The 24,675-nt window shown below is 47.6% G+C and overlaps 1 protein-coding gene across 11 annotated transcripts in view; it reads left to right on the plus strand.

The window, feature by feature from the left end:
• The window catches only part of COL13A1 (collagen type XIII alpha 1 chain), an 83,482-nt gene that overhangs the window by 38,565 nt on the left and 20,242 nt on the right, over positions 1-24,675 (plus strand). For 7 of the 11 annotated variants that reach the window (XM_042862758.1, XM_042862760.1, XM_042862766.1 and 4 more), the window contains exons 11-34: positions 228-254; positions 361-387; positions 681-707; positions 4,012-4,077; positions 7,049-7,165; positions 7,617-7,658; positions 8,481-8,507; positions 9,226-9,261; positions 10,532-10,594; positions 11,193-11,219; positions 14,481-14,525; positions 16,143-16,175; positions 16,917-16,943; positions 17,585-17,647; positions 19,580-19,624; positions 20,080-20,166; positions 20,375-20,419; positions 20,916-20,960; positions 21,568-21,636; positions 22,160-22,183; positions 23,100-23,153; positions 23,460-23,504; positions 23,860-24,012; positions 24,554-24,652. In XM_042862758.1, the coding sequence (XP_042718692.1) occupies positions 228-254; positions 361-387; positions 681-707; positions 4,012-4,077; positions 7,049-7,165; positions 7,617-7,658; positions 8,481-8,507; positions 9,226-9,261; positions 10,532-10,594; positions 11,193-11,219; positions 14,481-14,525; positions 16,143-16,175; positions 16,917-16,943; positions 17,585-17,647; positions 19,580-19,624; positions 20,080-20,166; positions 20,375-20,419; positions 20,916-20,960; positions 21,568-21,636; positions 22,160-22,183; positions 23,100-23,153; positions 23,460-23,504; positions 23,860-24,012; positions 24,554-24,652 (1,293 nt within the window). The remainder of the gene's footprint in view (positions 1-227; positions 255-360; positions 388-680; positions 708-4,011; positions 4,078-7,048; positions 7,166-7,616; positions 7,659-8,480; positions 8,508-9,225; positions 9,262-10,531; positions 10,595-11,192; positions 11,220-14,480; positions 14,526-16,142; positions 16,176-16,916; positions 16,944-17,584; positions 17,648-19,579; positions 19,625-20,079; positions 20,167-20,374; positions 20,420-20,915; positions 20,961-21,567; positions 21,637-22,159; positions 22,184-23,099; positions 23,154-23,459; positions 23,505-23,859; positions 24,013-24,553; positions 24,653-24,675) is intronic. The other 4 variants (XM_042862763.1, XM_042862761.1, XM_042862762.1 and 1 more) reach the window with 4 other exon arrangements.

The raw sequence follows: 24,675 nt of genomic DNA on the forward strand, positions 1-24,675 counted from the left end.
GTTTTCCTGATGTTTTTTCCCCCCTCCTTTTAATAAATCCCCCCCATGGTGCAGCCAGAACATGTGTGCATTTTCACTCCTCCCGAGTAACAAAGGGAACCCAGAGCTCTCTTGGAAACTGTTCTCCACAAAAGTTTGTAAAAACTGAGGTTCCACCTACTCCCTACACTGAAAGCATTTGTCGCTGTAAATCCATCTTGTATTCATGACTATGTGTTTCTTTAAAGGGCGCCACAGGTCCCAGGGGACAGCCCGTAAGTACCCTATATTTTGTGTTTGTACCTCCCCCATCCCTTTCCTCTTGCATGTACAGAACCTCTCCTTTACCAAGAGCCTTTAAAAACCTCATCTCTTTTATAGGGACCCCCAGGACAAAAAGGAGAAAAGGTAATTTTAATGGGCAATATGCTGAAAATTGCATGTAAAAAAATGAGCAGAGAAGTGGGCTGGGCTAGTGCTGCTCGGTTTGACTTTGAGTGACTGAGAGATACAGGAAAAGCAAAGGGCTGCAGGGTCAGTGGGTGGGAGGTAGGCTGCTTATCGAGTACAAATTGGCATAGTCTCACTGAGTTCAATAGAGCCATCGTGATTTACACCTTGTGGATCTGCCCTCCAATGTCTATTTTGGTTCTCTCTGTTCGTGGTTTAAACTCTTTTCTTTTAATCCCCTTCTTACACAGGGTCAGTGCACAGAGTACTCCCACAGGGTAAGTCATTAGCGTTATTATCGTCTGTCCTGTGCCTTCCTGAATGTTAATCCCCCTTTCGTTTGAATGGCTTTTTGTTGGAAATATAGATCGTTTCATGAACAAGATGTGTCACCCGGGCCTGAGAGCAGCGCTCAGCTGATTGATGTGTTTCACAGAAAAGCTGTAGATAAGGACTTCCAGGAGGGATCTTGGCTCTCTGCTCTCTTCCTGCCGCTGAGGCTGACCCCAAGCTAAATGCTGTCATTTCTTCTTTCTGCAGAGCCTCTGTGCTGCAGCATGGTGGGGGGAAGGTAGGGTCTTCACCCCAAAACTCAGTGAAACCTGAAGTTTCTGTAGGAGCAGAGAGCACCGGCTCAGTCCCACTTCCACAGTCTGCCATGGGAGGACTGGTGGCAGCAGCCTTTTAACGAAAGCCAGGCTGTTGCCCCCTTGCCTCTGTGTCCTGGCATGGCCAGCATGTACTGCAGCCAAGAGAGGAGAGGGTACATCATGGAGTTTGAGGGGATTACAGAGGCAGAATTTAACCAGCTCTAAAAACAACTGGAGTGCTGAAAATCCACTGGAAATGCATTGGAACAACATCATATGAAGTGGCTGGAATTTGTAATCTGGGTGTACGGGGAGACAGGCTTAAGGGCTTTCTGTTTATTTTTGATGAGCCTCTGGACAATTAGCTGGGCTCTGGTGCCTGTCCCAGGGGAGCAAGGCCCTGGATGCTCTGCGTAGCGGAGGCAGGAGCACGATCTCAGCTGGCAGCAAGAGAGATGGGAGCTGTGGGCAAGTGCCAGCTTGGGTACAATAATAGCAGGTCAGCTGTGTTTATTTAGGTGAGCCTGCTCACTAGATCGTTATGCTAAAAAGAAGCTAAGAACAATGTTTGCCCAAGCGGTGTCCTGGATTCTTATTACAGTCTTTGGCTCCTGCCTGTCCTCAGAGCTCAAGGTGAAAAGCAGGCATGGGACTGACAGAAACACGTCAAAGCAAAGGTGCAAGTTGTGCATCACTGGGAGCAACCTGGGGCTAGGGCGCACTGGTTTGGTGGGCTGGGCTGTAGGCATCCTGGGGGTAATGTCACAGGGCTGGGACAACAGGGAAGAGGTTGGTGCAAAGTCTCACGTCCCAGCAAAGCCTTGGTGATGCCTCCTTGGCTCTCCCGGGATAGTGCTGGTCTCACTGAGCCAGCAAGCTCAGCACTTTAAGAAACCCTTGGGTCCTTTCAAGGTAGAGATGTGCTTGTGGGAAGAGTGGTTGCCACTAGATCAGCTCTAGGGTGGGCTGTCCTGCAGTGTCAGGTCATAGGCTGCAAAGCTGGGGCTAGTGGTGCAAGGCAGCCCAAAGAGTTGCAGTTCCTTCTCTTCCTCCCAAAATCAGAGTGGGAAAGAGCCTTGCTGTTTATGTGCCCCACATTTGATTGAATTGCAATTTCTTGTTTTACTGGTTGATGAATACTTTTGTCAAATTTTTTGTTGGTTGTTTTTTTTTTTTCGGTCAAGGAGGTGAGAACCAACATCCTGAAAAGCCAGAGATGTTTCAGTTTTGTTAGGTCTTTGTTTTCTTAGGAAGGAAATATAAGGTTAGGATGTATGCCTTGGCTCATGTTGTAGTTTCCTATTTTTCCTTCTGTTTGGCCTGTGGCTCTGCAAGAGATGATCTCAGGCATGAGGCTGTCCCAGAATGCCACCCAGGGCTTAGCACTGGGAAGAGAGGAGCAACTACACTCTGTCTGCTCTCAAAAACAGCATGTGTTTCACTGACTCCCTGTTGTGTGTCTTCCCTGTCCCCTAGGAGTACCTAAGTACCACCCTTGCAGCCCTGCGCTCTAACCAGATCCTTACGCTGAAGGTTTGTGGGTAACGGTCCGATGGAATGGTTCTGATGCAAAGGCACAAGGCATCCAATATTGCACGCTATTCTTTCTGGGGTCCAGAGGGGCAGGGCTGGCTGCAGGAGGTGTCAGGCTCCTTCTCTAAATGATCCTACTTGCACCCACATCCATTGTTAGATCTTGTCTGTTTTTGGAAGGGCTCATACTGCTTCCCTCCATTTTCCCCTTCATCTTTTCCACCATCCTCCCTCTGCTTCCCTGTAAGCTGTGTAATATTTCAGAATCAGTGTATTTGAACATGGCCACTTGAGCAGGGGGCGGTGATGCTGCAATATTGGATGGCCATTTCCCTTTGCAACAAGACTGTCCTGGCTTTTGCTGCCAGAGCAAGGAGTGGCATTTAAAGGGACTGAACAGCACTGCTGGGGTGCGCAGTCACTGTGGTGGAAGACCTGCAGGCACACCTCTGGGATCCAAGCACAGCTCACGTGGGGAATGGCTGTGCACAGGGGCACAGGCTTTTTGACTTGAGCACAGAATGCTCCTTTCTCTTCTCCCTGTGTAAATTGAGAACAGCTTCAATGGAAAACTGATAGGAACAGGAAAGCGGATCAGGCCAGGGGAGCATTCCTGGGCCTAGAGCTGCCGTGGTGACTGCCAGGCTGACAGCAGTGTGTATGCAAGTGGAAACTGGATACTGCAGGAGGATGAACAAATGCTCCTGAGCTTTAGTGCATTTGATTGCTGTGTGTCCGGGTCAGCTTTGTGCACTGGGGCAGCATTCCTGGCTATAAGCAGTTGGAGGCTGCTGTTACTGCTAAGTGAGGAAAATCAAAGTGCAGGCTACCAAGGCAGTACCTTGCTCAGGGCTCAGAGATTCCAAGTTCTTGTCTTCTCCCTTGGCAGTGTTCATGTTGCCAAATGAACCACGCTAGCACCCTTGTGATGGCCCTGAGCCCTTCTGCTGACCCCAGCCAGCCACACTGCCAGCTGCACCCCGGGGAAGGGTAAGGCCCCCAGATAGTTTCTTGTAAGGGAAGAGGGAAAACAATGGGAAAGTGCACTTGGAAAAACCTTGGACAAGATGAGCTTTTTGATAGCTGTCTCAGATCTGATGATGAGAACTGAAGAGCAGAGCCAGTATGGGGGTGTCTTGCAATAAACATTGTCTGGGAGTGGAGCTGAGTCAGAAATCCCCGGGTGAGCTCTCTCTGAGCAGAAGAAGCTGCAGCAGCTCTATGCTTCAGGCCCTGGTTGGCTCGGACTGGTGGACAGCACATACCCAGTGAGCAGTGCACAGTGCACAGCAGCTCAGAGGTCTGCCGGCAGGTACCTGTATCACCGGCTGCACGCAGTCATTGACTTTCATAGCAATCTCTCTGTTCCCCTTTTCTCTGTTTTCTCCCCCGGCTGCTCTCTGACTGTCCATGCCCTAATGGCCTCCTTTGCCCTGTGACCTTCTGGTTTGATCTCCAGCTGTTGCCTCTCCTCAATTCAGTGCGGCTGGCTCCACCTCCGGTCATAAAGAGACGCACTTTCCAGGTAGACCTCTCCTCGTTGCCTGTTTCTAAGCCTATTCTGATGCTTGTGATTAATCAGCTTACTACCTGTCTGTCTTTCCCTACAGAGGGGCTTCCAAGGGGTTTGGGCAGAGCTGAGAGATGTTGTTTGAAGTGGAGGAAATCTTTGATGTGATAATGTGGCTAAAAAGAAACGCAGCAGAGCCAGTTCTTAAATCTAAAAGAAATGGGCCATGAAACTGCAGTCAGGACTGTTGACAAGCAGTCTCCTATTTTACAGAGTCAGGTCCTGCATATTCAATCTCCAGAAGAGGTTGGAAACCTCTTGCTGAAATGTAGCGAATGTCTGTGAAGTTTAACGGAGAAGAATGAATAGCAAGCACTTCTGAGGGCTGGTCTGGTCTGAATCGCTGGGGAAAGCATGTTTAAATAAGCTCTTACAATGATTTCATTAAGTTGCATTAAATCTTGGTGTAAACACGTTTATTTTGGTTTTCAGGACCATAACTCATGTTTAGTTTAGTTATTTTGGTAATGAATTCATAAAATGAATTATGGACGTATGAATAGTGAGTAAGAGTGTCCATAGTCAGAGTTCATGTGGCTTTTAATGAGCCCACTTGAAGCATCCCCCCATTCCATCAGTTGGGATGGACTTTCCTGTGTTGATAAACTTCTGTAATTACCACACTGGAGTGTGCTTGGCACCCTTTATGAAGTGGCTGGTTTTTGTCACCCTCCTGTCTGCACTGCCAGATGCTAGCAGGGCACTGCAGTGCCATGAGGTGCCTTCCCAGTGCTATGTGAAATCCCGGTGTTATCACTCGAGACTGCTCTCAACCCAGTTCCTATCAGCTCAATGTTCACAGCACGTAAAGCCCCACAGCTTGCATGGGTTGGCCTTCAAAGTAAGTCTGGAGAGGCATGCCAAGGGCTGACCTCTTGGGAAGGCTTTGAAAGCCAAAGTTCCTATCCAGGATGAAGTGGGAAAGTTGAATAGCTGCCCCGTGTCTTGTCGTCAGTCAGGGCTGCAAATTCCCTCCATCCCCAGAGGCCAGCTTCACTAGAGAATTTTGCTGTGATATTTTGCTGCTGCCTTATTCATTCTCTAAGTGAGACAAAGTGTAAACCACTACTACAGATCTGCCAGCACCAAGCAATTCCACGAGCTCGACATTTGAATACTAAGAAAAAACACGAGGCTGTAAAGTAAATGCTAGTGCTTGAGGGAAGAAAATCCTGCTGCTACCTCTGAGCACATCAGCAGGAGCCCTTTGTGCATGGGCTTGGACTGAGCAAGGGCTGGGTTAGGAGGCTCCATGAGCATTGCATTGCTGAAGCACAATGAGGTTGACCAAATGCTGTTTTAAAGAGCTGAAAAATGGCTCCAGGCAGCAGCTAAAAATACAGAATGACATCTGATGACTGTGACACCTGATATCCAACTTACAGTATCCACTTACAGTCCAGTTAGATCTGTGGGGGTCTTTTCATGCTGAATGCATTAATAAGAACATAATGATGTGGCAATAACATTTGGTGTGGTTAGGGAGCTGTGTGGATGGGCATACGCTTACACACACTGAGCTATGCTAGATGCAGCTGAACAAAGGCAATGTGAATGTGGCTTGGTCAGTCCCCACAGGTGCTTCCATGCAGGGGCAGGGCTCCTGCTCCCCCCCATCTCCCTGTCCTCTGCTAGGGGGACAGCACGCGTTCCCAGTTACTGAGCTTCCCATAGGCCTGGCCCACACCTTGGAAATTTTCTTCCAAATAGAGCTCGTGGCAGAAATGCCGAAATCTGCATCTTATTTCTTTCATGTAGAATTCTAAATAAAGCAGACGTCCCTGTATCGCCTTGTTTTACTACGGGCAGCCAGGATAAACAATACCATGGTTAGGAACACATGCAGGGGACAGATTTTATGTGTTGCCGTGCACACAAGGCTGCGTGATGGCGGCCTTGCCTTTACCCAGCAGCAGCATCGAGGGCATAAATGCAGCAGAGATTCAACCACGTGCCCATTAATTTACAGTTGAAAAATCGCCATGTTTGATTTCTAGCTTCCTGTGGAAGAAGAGTTTTTCAGGTGGAAGCAGGATGTTGTGATAGTTTATCTGGGCAGGGCAGTTCGTGAGACAGCAGCTTAGCGTGGGTGCCATGGGGCCGTAGGAGTTTGCTGGATGCATCAATTATAGATCAGCAGTCTGGTATTCAGTGTGGTGCTTCCAACCCACTGTCTCCGCAGTGCCGCTTAGTCCTGAGTGCTGGTCCTTTGGGCCAGATGGCATTGCTGAGGGATGAGCCACAGCCACTGAGTGGCTACTGAGGGGCCTGGGGAGGAACCAGCTGGAATGGCTTTCCTTGGAGAGCTTAAAATGGCAGGTGGCTTTGCACGCACTTGCTTGTTAAATCTTACAGAAACAGGCTCTGCCTGGCCGACATAGGCCTGCTTTGGGTGAGCTCCAGAAATGCCATGATGATCATGTTATTTTCTTTCGGTTTTGTGGCATTTCTACTTTTGGTCCATGGAAAAACAGCAGCAGCGTTGCCCAAAAAATAAAGCGCAGGAGGAAAAAATAGGGTGAGGTAAGATGCTGCGGCTTTGCCAGGAAGTGCCAGCGTGGTCACGAGAGGCTTTGCTTCACATGTGACTGTCAAGTGCTTTGGAAAGCTTCTTGAGAAGCCCAAGAGATGTTGGTGTTTGACGTGCAAAGAGTTTGGGCTGCTTGGCCACCTGTAGATTGCTTGTAAGCAAGCACTGAGAAGGTGGTCTTGGCTGTCTTTGCAAAACGTGGGCTACTGGCTCCTGGGCAGCCAGGCTGTCCTTGGCAGGGCTCTGCCTCGCTCTTGGAAGCCTCTCCAGCCACTAACCTGGGACTTTTCTTCTGCCTCTTCTGCTTTGGCCATGCTCACCTGCCTTGGGCTCTTGTGATGGCAGTGTCTTGAGTTGGCTCTGCTTGCTGGTAATCCTTCTTTTAACAAACTTCAGGGTGAACAAGGACAAGCAGGAATCCAAGGTCCTCCAGGGCCACCCGGCCCGCCGGGGCCCGCTGGACCAGCTGGACCCGAGGGAACCCCAGGACAGCCCGGACCAATTGGGCCACCTGTAAGTCCAATTACAAAAAAGCCTTCAGCTTCCTCTTTCCTTAGGATGCACACAATTTCCTCTGGTCTTTGCTGCCTCTTGTGAAGCCAGACAACCATGGACAGAGGAATGGCAGGGAAGGTGGATATGTGTGGGGAGGAAGAAGTTCCCAGGAAGTCCCTGCACTGTTGATAGCTGTTCATGTATGTGAGTGGGTCACACCAGCCCCGTTTCCTTCTCCCTCCAGCTGTCTGCAGAGGAGAAGTAATACACAGGGTGTAATTATTCTTCTTGCAGCAGAAATCTGACTGATAAAATTCCTGTCATCCCTTTGAACTCCTGCTCCTGCCCCATTCTCAGGCGTGTAGCAAGCAGTCAAAGAGGGCAAAAAGTGAAGCACATTTTAAAATACGATCTATTGCTAAACAGCAGGGGATAGAGTGTGCTAACATACTTGTCTCTTGCAAAACAGGGCAGAGCTGGAGAACCTGGGAAGCCTGGCAGAGATGGAAAGGTGGGTGCCAGAAAACAACTCTGCTCTTGGAGCTTTGGGGAGAATGTGATGTGCTGGCCCTGCAGTGGCTGCAGTGTGAAACGAGTTTTCCATCTGTGGGAGATTTCAAGGCCTTCTAGAAAAAGGAGCCAGTGTCGTTCCCTGAGACAAAAGCGCTTCTCTACGTGTAATAGTTTCAGGTGTCCTCATCTCTCTGAGCTCTAAGGAGCTATGGATGTGATGAATAAACATTTGAATTGCTATTGTCAGGCAAAATCAGATGTAATTAAGGTATCAGAGCCTATCTAAGGTAGTTTTCTCCTCTGGTCTGCACACATCAGGAAGGCAGCTCCTGTATGGATCTTTTGTATATTTATAGTTGCACTCATGCATATCCGGTGTTCTTCATGGTTCATATCAGGTAAATTGTTTGGTTATTTCTCATTTGAAAACACAAGTAGTTTGTTAATATATTCTCTCTCTTTAGCTAGTTAGAGAAAGCTGCCAACCCCTGATTTAATCCAGAGCTGCACAGTGGGCTGGGAACAAGTTTCCCAAGTGAAGCCAGAGAGACAGGAAAGATTCTAGGGCACAGTGCATGAGGAAAAGCAGCTTTTCAGTCTTCAGATTCAGAGAAACCAGGCCTGGGAGAATGGAGCATTATGGGCATGAAATAATGAAATGAAATTTGGGAGTGTGGGTTAGAATAGTATTTATGTGAAGAATAGATCAGGGATATTTGAACTCACCGATGCAAGTCATCTCTGAAAAGGGGCCCCCATCACTTTGCATAGCACTGTCTACGTTTGTCAACTCCAGTGTCTATTCTGATTTTATTTACAGGGCTTACCTGGGCCTCCTGGAGCAAAGGTGAGACATCTGGCCTCAATTTGAGGAGCAAAGTGATAAACAGAGAGGTGGACTCTCGCAGCATGGAGAGATGTGTAAATTGTGGAAGGTGAAAGATAGGGAAAGGAGGTTACATCAAATAGCTGAGAAAGATTTCTAGCCCAGCTCTGTATTGGCCAGGGGGCCCAGCCTGTGTGCTGACTCATTGGTTTTGTCCTGGCAAAGCGTCTGAGTTGCATCTCAGCAGAGTAAGGCACGCCTCATCAACTCCTCTTGCAAAATTCTTTGCCACACACAGCTTTGTTGGCTTCTTCCACTCTCAAAGCATTTACCAGCGCTTCAGGAACTGATTTTGCAATGCTATTGTTAACTCTACCGCAACTTCCCATTTATTCACTTGCCAAAATGTGAGAGTGGGGGGGTAGTGGTGGTTGTTTTTCATCTGCTGCTGCCCACCTCCATTTGTTTTTCTTTGAGATACTTCACCAGGGTGAGGAGATAGGAACCACAGAGCTGGGGCATGGAGCTAGCATGAGTTACCTGGCTGCTGGTGCTCATTTGTGCATCTCCTCCTAGGTTCAGTCACTGTAGGTAACAGGGACCCCGGAGTCTGAAGGCTCAGGGACTTGGTGGAGTCATTTCGAGCCAAAGGCCTTGTGGAATGGCCCCACGGGAAAGGGCAGGGATTTATTCTTCTCAGGCCAAGCCTCATTTTATTTTGTCTTTTTACCTTTTGCAGGGAGACCCTGGGATTCAAGGATACCCTGGCAGAAAGGTAAGGGGGCAGTTCCAATACTGCTAAATGAATTAAGTTGCACTGATGCCTTGTGGGATGACAGCTGCAAATCTCTGGGCTCCTCTGGAGCTCCTTGCTGAGCTCCTTTCACTGGACCAAAGGCTGTCACGGGTCCATGGATCCCCTAATGCTCGCCTGTGTAAGGAAAGTTGGGACCAAGAGATGTCTTTAACCCTCTGGCAGCAATAGTACAGATTTCTCCCTACCCATACCCACTTCCAGACTAAGATCTAGCTATTATACTACTAGAAAGGGCCAAATCCTGGCTGTGTATGACTTGAAAGTTGATCCTTTCCCTGGTTAAAAGGCAGAAGCTGGCATTGCCTGCTGGTCTGCAACAGCAGCTAATTAACAGCAGTGTTGAATCAAGTCTGGAGGGTGTAATGGAGAGACAGGGAGACGGGGGAAGCGCGAAGGAAGATCAAAGGGGAAAGAGGGAATGAAGAGGTACTGCTAAAGGGATGTCACTGGGAGAAGGGGAAAGCAAATGCTCCCAGCAGGCAGGAGTGCCATGTTATCTCTGCACTGCTTTATGGGTGCTCTGTGGGCAAAAAGGCAAGATCCGAGAGTTTTTTAATTAGTGCTGTACAAACCAAGAAGGTTTTGTTATGTTAGGAAGTGGAAATTATAGCCCCTGTGGACCACAGCCCACTCCTGCAGACAGACACAATTTATTGCCTCCTCTTGCAGTGAACCGCCCATCGGTTTTTCCATTCAGAGTCCATCCTGTTCTAAGCTCAGTGTGTGGGGGGCAGCGAGGGGGTCCCTGTAGTGACCTCATGGTGAGAGCCTCTCCTTAGAGCTCTTCTCACACAAAACAAGTTGCCTGGCTCATTTACTCACTGAGCAAAGGTTCTCAGGAGAATGAGCCCAAGGTTGCAACCTTCCTCTGGAAATGTGGAAGAAATGGATGAAAGTAGGGAAGAAAATCCTCCCTGGGTGTGTGGATCAGGGAAAGGGACAAGAAGGCAAAGAGCTGAGCAAAAATGTTAGCTCTGATAAAATGCAGGCGTATGGGACCATTTCCTTCAAGTTATACTTTTTGTGTACTGAACATCTTTCTTGATGCAGAATGGTGCTCCTGCCCTGGTGAGACCCAGAGGGGAGGTTGGTGCGTAATGGGCACTTCTGTGTAGGACATTCTTCTCATGTCTTTTCTGATCTGGGCATCCCACGTGCTCCTTTTTTTGCTCATCACTGCTGCTCATCACATTGCTGCTTTCTCTGTTTCCTTTCTTCTCTTCCTCAGGGCGAGGCGGGCATGTCAGGCCTGCCTGGTGCGCATGGCCTCCCTGGAGCTACTGGCCCCAAGGTAACTCTTAACCATGGCACCAGCAAGGCTGTCTCCCAGGGGCAGATGAGTGGCACAAAGCCTAGAGATGCTGAAGAAATACAGTGAGTTAGGGTCCAGGTGCAGGTTCTCTGTAGCAGAGTGCAAACCACGTAAACAGAGACTTGCTCCTGCGTAAAAGGTCTGGAGGATTTTTGGCCAGAGCAATTCCCTGCTGTCCTGAACCAGGACAAGGATTAGCCCTGCACAGGCCCCTGTTCAAGAATAAATCTGACCCAGCTTTTAGATGGTTTTATGTTAAGGCTGGGTCTGCTCCATGAAACAGCTTGATGGTTGATTAGTCTACACCCAAAATATGTAGGAAGCATTAACATGGACTACCTCCAGCATCCACTCCAGCAAGGTGCACTGCCTTGCAGTTCCCAGGGAGGGATGTGTTACAGCCAGTGTTCAGACTGGTGTTGTGGTCTCTCTAGAGACCTGTGCTTGCCTTTATTACATACTCCCTTCTTTGGCAACTTTCTCTTTAGCCCTTGCTGTGAGGATTGTTCTGCTTGCTCAATTTCTCCTCACATTCACTGTCCCTCTGTGTATTTTCTCTCTGTTCTTTGCTGGGCAGGGTGAAAAAGGGGACACTGGCATAAAGGTAGGTATGAGGAATGTGGTTTTCTACTGTGATAGATATCTGGGAGATGCTGCTCCTTGGGCTGATGGGTTGTAAGAGGAAGTTGGGTCTGAGCAGCTCTGTGGGATATTTAATGGAGTACACATCTGTGCTGTGATTAACCGCAAGCAGACTCTCCAAGCTCAGGCAATAAAAGCACCCTTTATCCTTTTGGTGGAATTTGATTCTTACCAAAGGCATTTCTCTGACTATGAAGCTTGCAAATGATTTGTTACATCTCTTCATTTGATGGGATGGGTTGGGGTTTCTTCATAAAATCTGGTTAGCTGACGCATCAAATCTGCTCAATCTCTGCAACTCAGGCTGGGCTTTGGCATCAGGCTCTTCTGTTTGTTTCTGGACACTTCTTACAGGTTTATATGCTCTGTGCCCAGATGTTAACTGACTAAAGTTTATTGTACCCATATATTTGTAGGTTGTGCTTAAAACATTACAACACTGATAAGCGTTCATTGAGTCAGAGCATACTCCGTCATGGCATACATTTTAAACATCATGAGAGAGAGCTGGTTCTGTAATATTTTGAAAAGCATTAGCAGTGACACATACATTTAAAGTATTTCGTATGTGTCACGCATCTCATTTATTGTGCAGCATATACACTTCCTACATTTTTTCCATCTGGGTGGATTACTATTTAAAGGCAGAAAAGGCACCTCCAGAACTTAATGTGAATGTGTTACATAGAGTTCATAGAAAAATCTTTTGGGAACACAGCAGTAATTGCCTTCCAATAAGAAGGCAATTCATCTTCAGAAATAATACAGTGCATGTAAAGTCCAAAGGTTCCCCTGTATCCATCTTCACATCAGTGTAATTCCATAGAGCACAAAGCTCCTGGTCTGTGCTGGTGTAAATGAGAGAAGAATTGCACCCAAAACTACTGTGTTTTGGGAGCTACAAATTTTCTGCTGTCTCGACGGCCAGATGCTTTCCTGCTAAGCTGAACTGCAGGACTGAAGTTGGAGTGTGGCTTAGATGGGAGACATGTCTGGAAGGAAACACTGCCTTCCACCCCTACTTAATGCTCCCACGTTTCACAGTCAGCAGGCACCTGCTCTGCCTGCACCCACATACAGGGACTAATCAGCCTCTGATTTATCTTCTGGAACACTAACAGAAATTTCCTAGTCCCAGATGAGGTGAAAACAAACCGTATGCAATATATACTGAATCTGGGAAGGCCTCCTAAACCTTCTCATCAGCTCCAATTGAGTTTTTGGCATCGGCGTGTTTTGGGAGATCCTAGGGTCTCCTCGTGGACTCCTCGTCCTATTTTCTCAGTGGCTCTGGGAAGGGAACAGGAGCAGAGATGGGGAAAGGAATTGGCACCTGTTACAGCAAGGCAGCCTGGTCCAAGCACAGGGAGAGGCAATCCTTTCCTCCCGCTGTTTCTACACTCTGCAGCAATTCTGCATGCTCTTTGTATTTGGGCTCTGGCAAAAGGAAAGTCTCCAAGGCTTCAGTGATATCTCAGGGTCACGCACACTTGAGAGGCTTCTCTGTCCTGTTAGAGAGCAATGATTCAGTGAGACCCTGGGGACATGCTCTAGCTACTTTGGCTCTTACTCATCTTGTTTCATAAGAGTGGAGACAAAACCTGCTGTGCTTTCTGTGCTAATAAATAGGAGCTCCATAGGGTCACCTCCCAGTTCCAAACCAGCCTATTCTTCCACACTCAGACTTTCATTTGTTACTGTCAATATCACTTTTCTCTCTTTCCCTTCTTCTTTGCTCTGAGGGATTGAAATACAAGTGCAGAGATACCCCTAAATCAGCAGCCAGACATCAGCCAGTAGCAGCTCCTGAACATCCACATGGTGCACGAATTTGTTGCCTTTGGAAATTTCTTCTTTCCTGTCTGCCTCCCTTCCAGGAAGGTCATTTGGGACCCTGGGAAGCTTTTAATGTTTCCACCTTTGGATTCAATTACATGGACCAGAGTCTTTTTTCTTTTTGTTTGGGGAGCCAGTTCAAATACTATAGGTGATTCATAGTTTATCTCTAGGGATCTATTTTGCGTAGCTCATCACTGCTTTTTCTGGTAGCAGAGAACATTACAGGCCCTGCCCTGTTGAAGAAGCTTTCAGGTTGCATTCAAACCTCTTGTTCCTAACCTTGAGGTAGACAGTAATGTTGCATGAAGGACATTACACGAGGTGTAAGTATGATCAGCTGGGTCATTTGAATAAGCATCTGATTTGCTGTCCCCAGGTTAACCATCAATTTTGGCCTAGCTGGTGTATATTTTTCTCTTTTTCGTGATGGTCCTTAGGATGAGGCATTTTCCCATGCTCTGAGAAAAGAGCAACAATAATCTGGGGATGTGAGCTGGGTGTTTTGCTTCTGGCTTCTGCCCTCGGTGATACTTCTCAGTTTCTGGCTTGCCTGCCTTGTTCTGCTGCTGGCTGTGGCACCCTGTGCAGCCCTTCCCTGGCCCAAAGGACACAGCAGGACCAGAGAGGGCTCAGCATGCTGAGGCCTTACTGTACAAAGATTTCCAAATAATTAGGGGCTTAGAGATGTTCTGGAGAGTTGCTTTTCCTGCTTGTCCTCTGGCTTTGGCCCTGAGTTTTCTTACTGCTCTTTAATGATGCAGTGCCATGCTTGTTTCTGCTCTCTAATTAGCTCTAGCGCCTGTGTGATCCTGCAGGTGTTAATGAGGGCTGTGTGAATGTGTGGGGGCCATAGTTAGGAAATGTCAAGGCAGTGTGGTTGCTCTGTAACTTGCTCCCTATAAGAGGTTATCTTGCTCTCACTGGGTTGGCTTTGCTTTTGCAGGGCTAAATAATTAAAGAGCTCTTCAAGCAGGTAGCATCTTTCAGGAAACTCTCTGGGATGGGGGATTACTTCCCCCAGGGGCTGCTCTATGGGGCTAGATCCTGCAGTGTGGGTGCTGCCCAGCAGACAGCATTGGTCTTGTCTCATTTAAGAAGAAAAACAGCACACAGCTGGGAAAGAGGGGCACAGGGTGATCTTCACTTCTCTAGTACAAAGCATTCATAATTACTGGTTTATTTTTCTTATACTTTTCTTACAATATACTGCATAGGGTGAGAGGTACTCAAACTTACAAGAAAGGACTGAACACTCAGAAGAGTCAAAAGGCCACGGTGCCCCTGAAGTTTATAGGCAGAAGGTGTACTTGGCCCTCCTCACAGGGCCCTGGGAGGACTCATGCTGTATCTGTTGCTCTTTTTCTGTTTCTTGCTCTGCTTCCAGGGAGAGAGAGGCATGCCAGGGCTGCCAGGAAGACATGGCATGAAGGTACTTTGTGAACAGTGGAGTGATGCTTGTCTGCCTGATCTCAGCCTTACCACTCAGCTGTCCCTGATGCACAAGCATCACCTGGATTGGTGTGTGTGTCTACTGGTCGATGACTGTCCTCAGCTGAGTTCTTTCTGCTTCTAAATTGCAAAGTATAGGCCTAATTCATGACGGTGACCATGGGGAGAGAAGTGTTTTAAAAAGAAAATGGCATACCCAGTCTGATGCTGTCTTGCAACGTCAGGAACTTAATGCTCAATGCTAGTGAGAGGACCCAGTTACCAACGTTCTAGGAAATTGGCATTTCATAAAATGGTGGTCCCAATGTGTTAGCCTGCTGCAGTCAGCAGGGTTATGCAAGTGTGAACCTGGGTTGATGCAGCAATGCATCAGGGCCAGTGTGTGTGAGCAAGCCTGCATGTGTGCATGGCAGCTTTAGAGTAAGTACTAGAAAATAATGTCTGCATCCACTGCCATTTAAAGGCCAAAGTGAGGAAAAGGCATCCCAAACGTACCATGAAAGCCTAACCAAGCCACTTTCTGCACATAATCCCTTTCATGACTCTAGCCCATATTCACTAAAACCTACTGACCCCTGAGAAATTCTGGAATGCTTTTTTCCCCTTTTATTGCATAGAATCCCTGATCTCCATCTTCTATCCTTGTGTTTTTTAGCTTTGTCCCTGATTTGTTTCAGAAAGCTGAGAGGTATGATCCCGCTGCTCTCTGGCTCCCCACTCCTCCTTGTTTGAACTTTTCCAAGCTCTCTTCACCTTGAACTTGGCTCCCACTCCTCCTCTCTGCCTCATGTGCTACATCCCAACCCCTATTACATCCCACCTTCTAACACTACTTCACCTCCTCCCCCTCCTACTTCCCCTCCTTAGACCCTGTTATCCCTCATATTTGCTTTTGTAACTGGACATTTTCACCAGGCCCTAACTCATACTAACACAGAGATTCCAGAGCAAAGGGTTGATGCCAGACTTGCATTTTTTTCCTGCTGCTGAGGAGAAGGTGCTCATGCTTGGGAGTCTTTTTATCCCCTAGGGTGGCTGGCTTCACAGCTCTCCTGAAGCCGCCTTACTGCAGTGTTAGTCCCCTGAGATGAGAACAGAATATGGGCAAATGAGACCAAGGCTCTGGTGTTAAAATCTGGTGTTCCTTGGAGTGCTTGAGATGATGTATCTGGGATCAAACTGAACGGAGTGTTTGGTCCTCAGTCTGACTTTGCTTTCCTTGCTTACTTGATTTGATGCTGCTTGTTGGCCTTGGCTTCGCCAGCAGGGCTGACGCTCGGGGTGGAAATCTGGTTTTCCTAACTGGGTTGTGCCCATGTTATCTGTCTTTGGGTGAGCTTTTTGGAAAGCAGAGCCACTGTTATAGGTGAACGACCCATACAGGGAAGGAGGATGTGTGCCGTGTGGTGTTACAGCATTACTTCTGAGTTTTGGAAAGGAAAAGTTGTGGATTTTCCCTTCATAGTTCCACCTGGCTGATAGTGTTTTGTTTCTTAAAAAAAAAATAAAATAAAAAAAAAATATATATATATATATACGCACACAAAATAATTAATTCAGTTTCAAACAAAGTGTTCCTGTCTTCTCTTTCTGTCAGGGTGCTCCTGGAATTGCCACGGCAGGGATGAAGGTCAGTTCTGCTCTACGCTTCAGTGTTTCAAGAAGGGTGCGTTTAAGAGCCAGTGAGCTATGAGAGCGAAGGAAAATGGTCAAACAGCTCCCACTGAAGGGGAATGGCAGAACTGCTGTAGCTTCTGGCAGAGAAGCTTGATCTGTCCTCAGCTTCATCTGCTGCTCCACAGCGCTCTGAGCAGAGACAGGTGGCACTCCACAGCAGTATCAGGATGGAAGCTGAGCAAAAAGTGAGCTAGGTGCCAATGTAAGTCATCTTGGTGGGGCTGAGGTGTGCTGTCCTGACTGACTCCAGCTGCTGAGCTAAAGGCAGAGATAAAGAGGTTATCCCAGAACTGGTGGGGACAGCTTTTCTCCCTGATGCCACACTGTTCCCATATTGACATGTCCCCCCATCCTTGCCATATCCTCAGCTTTGCTGTGCTCCTGTGCAGAGATAGGAGTAAGTAAATTCCTTAGTGGCAGCAGGTGAGTGCCAGCAGATGACTCTTGACTTACTATGGGTAAGTCTTTTCTTGAAGCACAGCAAGGTGGTTACTCCATCTTGCTGTTTATTTTCAGCAGTCCAGGAGCTGGCTAATGAAGATGAAACAAGCTTTAGGCAGAAGTACTAATAGGCTTTTAAAGCATCCTCACACCGCAAGACCTCCACAGATGAATGCTCCTTTCTCCACCCTGTTAGCTCTAAGGTGCTCGCTTTCTATTTTCTCACTTTATTTTCTTGTCTCTTCCTTACTAGGGTGAGCCTGGGACTCCAGGAGAAAAGGTACTTGGAAAGCATTGCTCTGAGGCTGTTCTTCTGTTTTGTTTGTGATCTTTTTTTTTGTGATTTTTTTTTTCCCCCCACTTCCCCCAGAGAAGCTGAGGAACAGCTCTGTGTTCCCCAAGGCACAAATCCAGGTCTTAGTGACACCTGCCAGCATAAGCAATGGCAATAGAAAATGGCAAGAGTGTACAGTGAGAGCCCATCCTGCAAACAAATCCACTCCCTCCAGCTGGAGTCTGTTGGTGGGGTTTCCTTCCAGCTGCCTTCTTCCCCTTCTCCCTACCCCACAAAATGCCCACAGCACACTTTGCTCAGCCAGCTTGCTTGCTCTGCCTCCCAGCACGTCTGTGCCCACCAGAGGTACTGCCACAGTTCATCAGGGACTGTGGGACGTTGTTCTTCTGTCACATGCTGAGGGCTGCCCTGTCCTGCTTCTGGTCATGCACAGTTTCAGCATAGCATGACCTGGTGTGAGATCCTGTGGTGGGCACAGTACAAAAATACCCTGTCACTCTCCATCACTAAGCAGCCAGTTTGGTTTCTGAACAGCTGGCCTCTCTTGTTTGAGGCTCACTGGGTTGTGTTACAGCATGCGGCAGCCATGTAACAGACGCTCTCTGTCTCTTTTCTTCCCCATGAAGGGAGAGCCTGGAGTCCCAGGGAGGATGGGCCCCCCAGGTTTGCCAGGGAAAAGGGGGCAGCGGGTAGGATATTGTGTGTTTGGGCTTGGTGTGCTGTGTTCCCCAGGAGTGGGAGCTGGCAGCAGCCTGCTTTGCGTTGCATCGTTGTGCTTGCAGGGATCATGTGTCCTTTTCTGGCTCTTGCCCTGTTGAAGTGTGTTTGTGTGTTCTTGCTTGTAGGAGGTGGGGGGCTGGCAGCAAGCAGGGTAGCATGAAGTACCTGGGACACAGTCTTTTCCTGGGAATAATTGAAGGAAGTTCTGTGTAGCCCCTACTGGCGTGATCCTCGAATGAGAAGTATGGTACCAAAAGCAGAGAAAGGCAGAATGTGGCTGTGGGGAGAGAGTTGGGTGGGGGCCTTTCAGACCAAATCACCTTAAAGGAATGGGCCACTGCACTCCAGAGTTGCCTAGAACAAACAAACAAACAAACAAAAAAAGATTAGTGCTTTTTAATTATTTTCTATGGAAAGTGCATGTCTGTTCTTGGAGCACTGATGCAAGCCCTCCACATGTCAGATGTGTGCTCCTGAGCTCTGATGAGACTGGTGTGCAGCACCTGTCTGTGCAGGCAGCAGCATGGCACCAAGAGAACCTCTGTGCTGGTCCTGTTGGTCTGCTGTGCTGCTTTTGTGGAGAGCAGCAGAGAAGAGAGGTTTTGAATTGTTCTTTGTAATCTGCACGAGTCAATTTTGGAGACCTTGTGAGGACTGCAGGTAAGAAAACCTTTTTCTGATTAATCATTTAAAACCTCTCTTCCTGGCAATGAAGAAAGCTCTGTTAGACTGTCCTTACGAAATACTGAGTCCCATGCAGCAACCTGTAGCTGAGAACCATGGGTTTAGGAGTTGGATGGAATGGGCAGAACAAAACTTAATTTCAGGAGTAATTCAAAGGGTGATCTGAACGCCATGGTGAACTAAGCAAAGTCACTTCACTGAGTGAGTGCTAGTGCTGGACACCCTCTTTGCTCATTGCCTGCAGTGCCTTGCACAGCTCACCTGCAGACCATGCTCACCAGGCATTGCATCAATGGGTCTCAAACCATCACCTCTTCTTGCCTTTTTTGCCACTCTTTTCATTGCTTTTCACCACCCCTGCGTGTCACAGAGCTTGGCTGATAGCTGAGATGCTGCACTGCTTTCATTTAAAGAGCATGATGAAATTGGGGTTTGGAGCCAGGAGCAGGATTCGTTCCATTGGGATAGGTGTAGCAGATTCTTGCCAAAGCAGTATTGGCCACTGAAACTGGGAGGTCTGAGCAGTGAGTGTTGGGAAGTGGACAGTTTGTGTAGGAAGAGCTGAACTCTGTTGGGGCATGGAAAAAGTCCTTCATTCTGGGCAGCAGCTTCTCTAGGTGTGTGGAATGGGGAAAACCCATGCTGAAGGGCTGACAGGAGAAAGGGCTTAACAGATGAGCAATAAGAAAAAGAAAATGGGGATTCATTTTCATTTGGAAAGATATGGCAGTGATATGTGGGGATATGCAGAAACACTGGAGAAAGCAGTCTCCTGCTTGAGCAGGTACTGCTGGCAGATGCCTTGGTTTGCCTAAAATAATGTCCCTGAAAGGAAAGAACAAAGATTTGAAAGCAGGAACAGCTTGTGTTGTCAGGGACAACAAAAAATATGTTTACAAATATACTAACAGTAAGAGGAGGGCCAAGGAGAATCTCCATCCTTTACTAGATGTGGTGGGGAACTTCACTACTGAGGATAAGGTTGCCCAGGGAAGTGGAGAGGTTGCCATCCCTGGAGGCATTTAAGGAAAGGGCAGAGGTAGTACTTAGAGGCATTGTTTAGTGGGCAGTATTGGTGATAGGTGGACAGCTGGACTGGATGATCTTAGAGGTCTTTTCCAACCTTAATGATTAATGATTTTATGAACTTATCCTTTGGCTGCTTGTCCAGGACGACCTGCCAAATCAGCTCCCGACTGTGTCTGTTTCTTCCACAGGGTGAGAAGGGCCGAGCTGGTGATCCTGGGCTCCCTGGCCCGAAGGTTTGTATTTTCCATGAGTTGGAGACCACTCTTTGTCTCCTTTCCTTCTTCCCTGTGCCAGCTGTGTGCAGCCCTTTCCCTATGGTAAACATTTTTGATTTGTAGGGGCTGAGAAGTAAGATAGCAATCACACCTTCAGTCAGACTTTCACCAGGAACTTGCCCTTTGGAAAAGGGGACAACGCACTTAATGACAGTGACCATGTCAGGAAAGGATGGGAGTTTAATGACAATGCCACGTGAACACTGCTTTCCTCTTACTGCTAGAGCCCCCAAGCAGAGCTGTACTGGCCCAGCCCCTGGCCCCTCGTTGAGGCAGGGATGTTCCTGGGCTATCCAAAGCCCAGCTGATGGAAGGACAGGGGCTAAGTTTGTTCTGGGCCCTGTCTCTCTGAATCAGCAGCTTGGCAAGTGAAATTAGAGAAATGGAATGGATTTGTTTTTCCTTGCATGCAGGGAGAGAAGGGAAATGGTGAGAATGCCTTGGTGGGAAGCAAAGGGGAACCTGGCCCTCCTGGTCTGCCTGGGCCCCCTGGACCAAAGGTGAGCAGTTTACCCTTGAGTGAGTTTGTTCTCATGGCGGGGGGTGGTGGAGAAAGGTATTGGGGTGTGAAGTCATGGGTGGAGATTGGGGTTAACTGAGGAGGTGTGACACACCGGAGTGCAGTTCTTCCTACTGGGAAAGCAAAGCCAGCAGTAGAGTTGCACCCTGCCCATGCAATTCAGTCCAACCCATTTATTTTTTTCTCAGGGAGAAGCTGGTGACGTTGGTGCTGCAGGATCACGGGGTGAAAAGGTACAGAGGGCTTGTGGGCAGTCCAGCTCTGGGTTTGGTAATGCAAAAAATATTCCTATATGTTGAAAACTTAACAGAAATGAAGCATTTTAAAACTGAGCTGTCTAGGGTGAAGGTGAAAAGCAGAAGATTAAGCGCAGGTTTAGCCACCACTTGAATTGGTTGAACCTATGTTAATGGAACAGGCTGACCTGATCCCTCAGAACCAGCTCCAGCTCTTCCAGCAGGAGCTGCTGGTGAAGCACACTGAATCTCTGGTATGCCAGAGAGTACATCAGACTGGTCTGGGGAACAGGTATACCTCCAGGTATTTTGGAAGAATACTTTCTCAGAAAAAAGCTACTTTGTGGTGTTGCTGAAGTATTGCAGGTTATGTGCGAGGTTTTCTATTCCAACTTAGTTGGAAATCGTTTTAGAGGACTTGTAGAGTCCAATGGTTGCTGGAGTTCAAGCAACTGTAGTGATGAACATTGCTAACAGCATCTTCTTGTTACAGGGAGAACGTGGTACACCAGGAGAGCAGGGACCCATGGGGCCTAGGGTAGGTGTCCCTTCACTAATACTTTTGTATAGTTTTGGCCCTTCAAAGAGGTCTAAGGATAGTGGGACCACACTGATGGTCTAGCTTGGGCTTTTGTTTTCTTGATGTTTTCACCATTGCTTAAAGGGCTTACAAGATGGGCAGTGATTAAGTTTGTGGGCTCTTTCTCCGTAATACCTTCATCAGCAGATATTTCTCCTTCAGGGGAGAAGACTTCTTAAGCTCATCAGGGTGAATGCTCTGCTCATTTGTAGAGGAGTCAGTCTGGGCACCCAGTCTGAATTCAGGCCCTTGGCATATCAGCAAATGGCAGTGCAAATCTGACAGTGGACACAGTTCCTGGATTCTGGCCTCAGCTTCACCATGTACCAGACTTGTAAATTCTGACAGTTATGGCACGGTAACCTGCAGGTCATCTGGCTACAGCTCTACAGTGTTCCCTCTATAAAATACGCTTTTAAGAGCTTGGTTCAAGAAATGAAAAACTAGAACCTTGTGAAACAGATCCCTCTCTGAGGGATTTTTTTAGGGTGACCCCCATAGATCCTATGCTACACCATGGGGAAGGTGATCCCAAAGCTCTGAGTGAAGGTCGGATATTTTGCAGGGTCCCAAAGGAGAGCCTGGAAAGGATGAAATGATGGACTACGATGGTAACATCAGTGAAGCTCTCCAGGTGAGCACTGTCCAGCTATCCGTGAGGTGACTGTTTGGTTTCCCAGGGGATGCAGAAAACCCAGCGCAGTGTAAATCTTCCTCAGCACTAACAACAAAGAAAAATATTTGGTTGTTCTGCAGCACCGTTAGTCCCACAGTTCCCTGCATACTGTTCTGATAAATATCTGTGTATCTTATTTAAGTGAGAAATTAAGTCTGCCAGACAGTAAGGCCATGGGCATCCCCTGAAGAGTGGGACAGAGATTGAAGCCTTAGGATAGACTGGTGAATAAAAGCACTGTAAAGGCTCCTCAGAGATGTGTGCTTTGAGCAGTTGTGCCCAGCTTTGGGTTAGTCTGGGTTCTCTTTGGGAGAAAAAAATGTGATGATGGTGGGGAGAAATTGCTGCATCGCTCCATGTGACTCAGAGCTGTTTTTTTGGCTTCATTTCATAGGGTCCTATGAAACAAGGTCTGTGAAGAAGCTTTGTTTTTAAATGACTGTTACCTTTTTTCTATTTCTTCACTTTCTTTTTCTTCTAGGAAATACGAACCTTGGCCTTGATGGTGAGTTCCTAGCTTCGCTGTGTGGCCCTAAGTGATTAGCCATGTGTTCATCCTAAGCAGATACCTGCACCATTTTTGCACAGCTAAGGTCTGTTTAGCTGTTGGGGCAGTGTTGACAGCTGAAGGAAGAGCTCATTTTGCCATCTGATCTTGGCACTTGAATCATAATCAGGCCCTTTATTTCTCTACAAGGTAATGTTCCCTGCTCAGAAGGGGCAGGGAAGAGTAAGGGGGCTGACCAAGACAAAGACTCATTGGCAGCCATTGGCAGACACTTTGTAATGAGAGGGGAATACATATTGTCACCATTGATAAGTATAACTTGATACACATCCCATACAAAAATCATTTAAAACAGCAGTGACAACAACAACCCCTTTGAAAGGAAAGGCAAAGTAATTACTTGGAGCCGAAGAAGAGGATGAAAGCATCTGTGTATTTTGTTTCTTAGGACAACAGGACACTTGACTGGGGGAGAAAAGGCTGGGCAAAGGAAAATGGGTATAAGCATCTAGGCTGAGCTGCTGCCTAGGTCTCCTTAAAGCAGCAACTGCCAAGATTTATCATCACTCTTGGCTCTGCATAAGCTGCACATGGGATCTAAGAAGTGTAATGTTTCTTATGCTCTCTATTAATCTAAAAATATGTATTTGTAGATGGGAAGGGAAAATCCTTGTTAAGTTTGTCTCAGTTCTAAGAGTGAATAGCTGTAGTCATTTTTGTTTTCTTCCATAAGAAAGTAGAGGAATGCATAAGTATCTATAACTCTTTTTGGATTTTGGCTGTAGCTTAGTAGGTCTCTGTATTTTAGGAGTCTCCAGGAAAATTCCCCTTAAACGCAGAAGAGATCTTTGGTTACAAAAGACAAAAATGAAAGCCCTGATGATATTCTGAAAATGAGTTTTACTTTTTCTAGGGACCGCCAGGACTTCCAGGTGTGGCTGGACCTCCAGGGCCACCAGGACAGAAGGTACTGCAGAGCTAGGGGAAGAATTCACACACGTCTCTCCCCAGTGCTCCTCTTCTTCCTAGCAGCACTGTCAGACCCTGTCCTGCCAGGCTCCACTCCTCCTCAGCCATGGTATCCTGAATCCCTTTTCCCACAGTGATAAGGCATTATCTCAGAGATGAGGGATCCTTCCTACTCACCATCCCCTTCACAAAACATCTTGTGGGAATTGGTGTTGTTTGGAGACTGCTATAGCGCTGGGGCCATGAACTGTCATTCTGGGTAAACAAGGCTGCTTTCAAATGGCCAAACAATTTTGTGTTTCAGGGTGAAATTGGCTTACCAGGTCCTCCAGGCCATGATGGAGAAAAGGTAAGACAAGCTTCCTCTGTGGATTGTTTCATCCTTCAGTAGCCTTAATTGGAGATAATTTGCACTGATACTTATGCACAGTTGGTTTTCCACTTGGAGGTGGGAGAGGGAAGTGGTTTGGCTCCATAGAAATAAGCATTAGTGGCTTATCAGAGTATTAACTTCTATGGAACAGTTGGAATGGCAGGGAAAACCTGCTTCTTTTTTCCCTTTTTTTTTTTCTTCCTGTTTGTAATTCTTCCAGTTGTGTTACTATTAGAGAATGAGCAGCAGAGGCTCTGAGCTAGGGAGTCACTCCGCAGGGCTAACATTTCTCTTACCTGTCAGTCTCACTTACTGAGTGAATTTCTTTTAGGGACCACGAGGCAAGCCAGGAGAAATGGGCCCCCCTGGACCTCATGGACTGCCAGGAAAGGATGGACCACCTGGAATAAAGGGAGAGCCAGGCCAGATTGGGGTTGCAGGAGAAAAGGGGCATAAAGGAGAGCCAGGACAAGCAGGCTCACCGGTGAGTACATTGGAGCCCCTCAGCAGCGTTCTGCTCTTGTGGCTCTTCAGGTTTTGGGTAGAGCTGTGGGATAACTCGAAGCCCCTAAGCAACTGGGACAGAGTGCCCAATTTCCTAGCTTGAGCCTGTCACAACTTCTGCACCCTAACAGCAGTCAAGAGGGTTTATGCAGTGAGTTTTTGCCTCTGTGCAGGATTACTAGGATAAAGCTCTTGCAGTAACAACAGCTAGCTATTGGAGTGATTTCTAGCATGTACTGCAGCAAACTGCATAACCACAAGCAGAACTTGGAGGCAGGAAAGCAGTCCTTCATTGCGACTCTGGGGAATGGCACATCCACAATGACAGGAGGATGTTTCAGGCATATTACTGTCTGGTTTCAATATCAGCAAAGCCCTGCCTTCTCCTGTGTACCTGAAAGCTCTCTGGGTTTTCCATTGTATTCTTGGAGCTCACAGGGCACAACTCATTTCTGGCAATGGTATCTGTAATACCTGCAAAAAAGTCTTGCAAAAAGCTGCAAATCTTTCTTGATTCATAGGGTCTTGATGGCCCCACTGGAGAGAAAGGAGAACGAGGCGACCAAGGGATGCCAGGACCACCAGGATTGCCGGGTCCCATTGGACTTCCAGGATTGACAGTAAGAGTGAAAAAGACAGGCTG

Source organism: Lagopus leucura, unplaced genomic scaffold, assembly GCF_019238085.1.
Source record: "Lagopus leucura isolate 7727_CA_CO unplaced genomic scaffold, USGS_WTPT01 Super-Scaffold_739, whole genome shotgun sequence".
Lineage (NCBI taxonomy): Eukaryota > Metazoa > Chordata > Aves > Galliformes > Phasianidae > Lagopus > Lagopus leucura.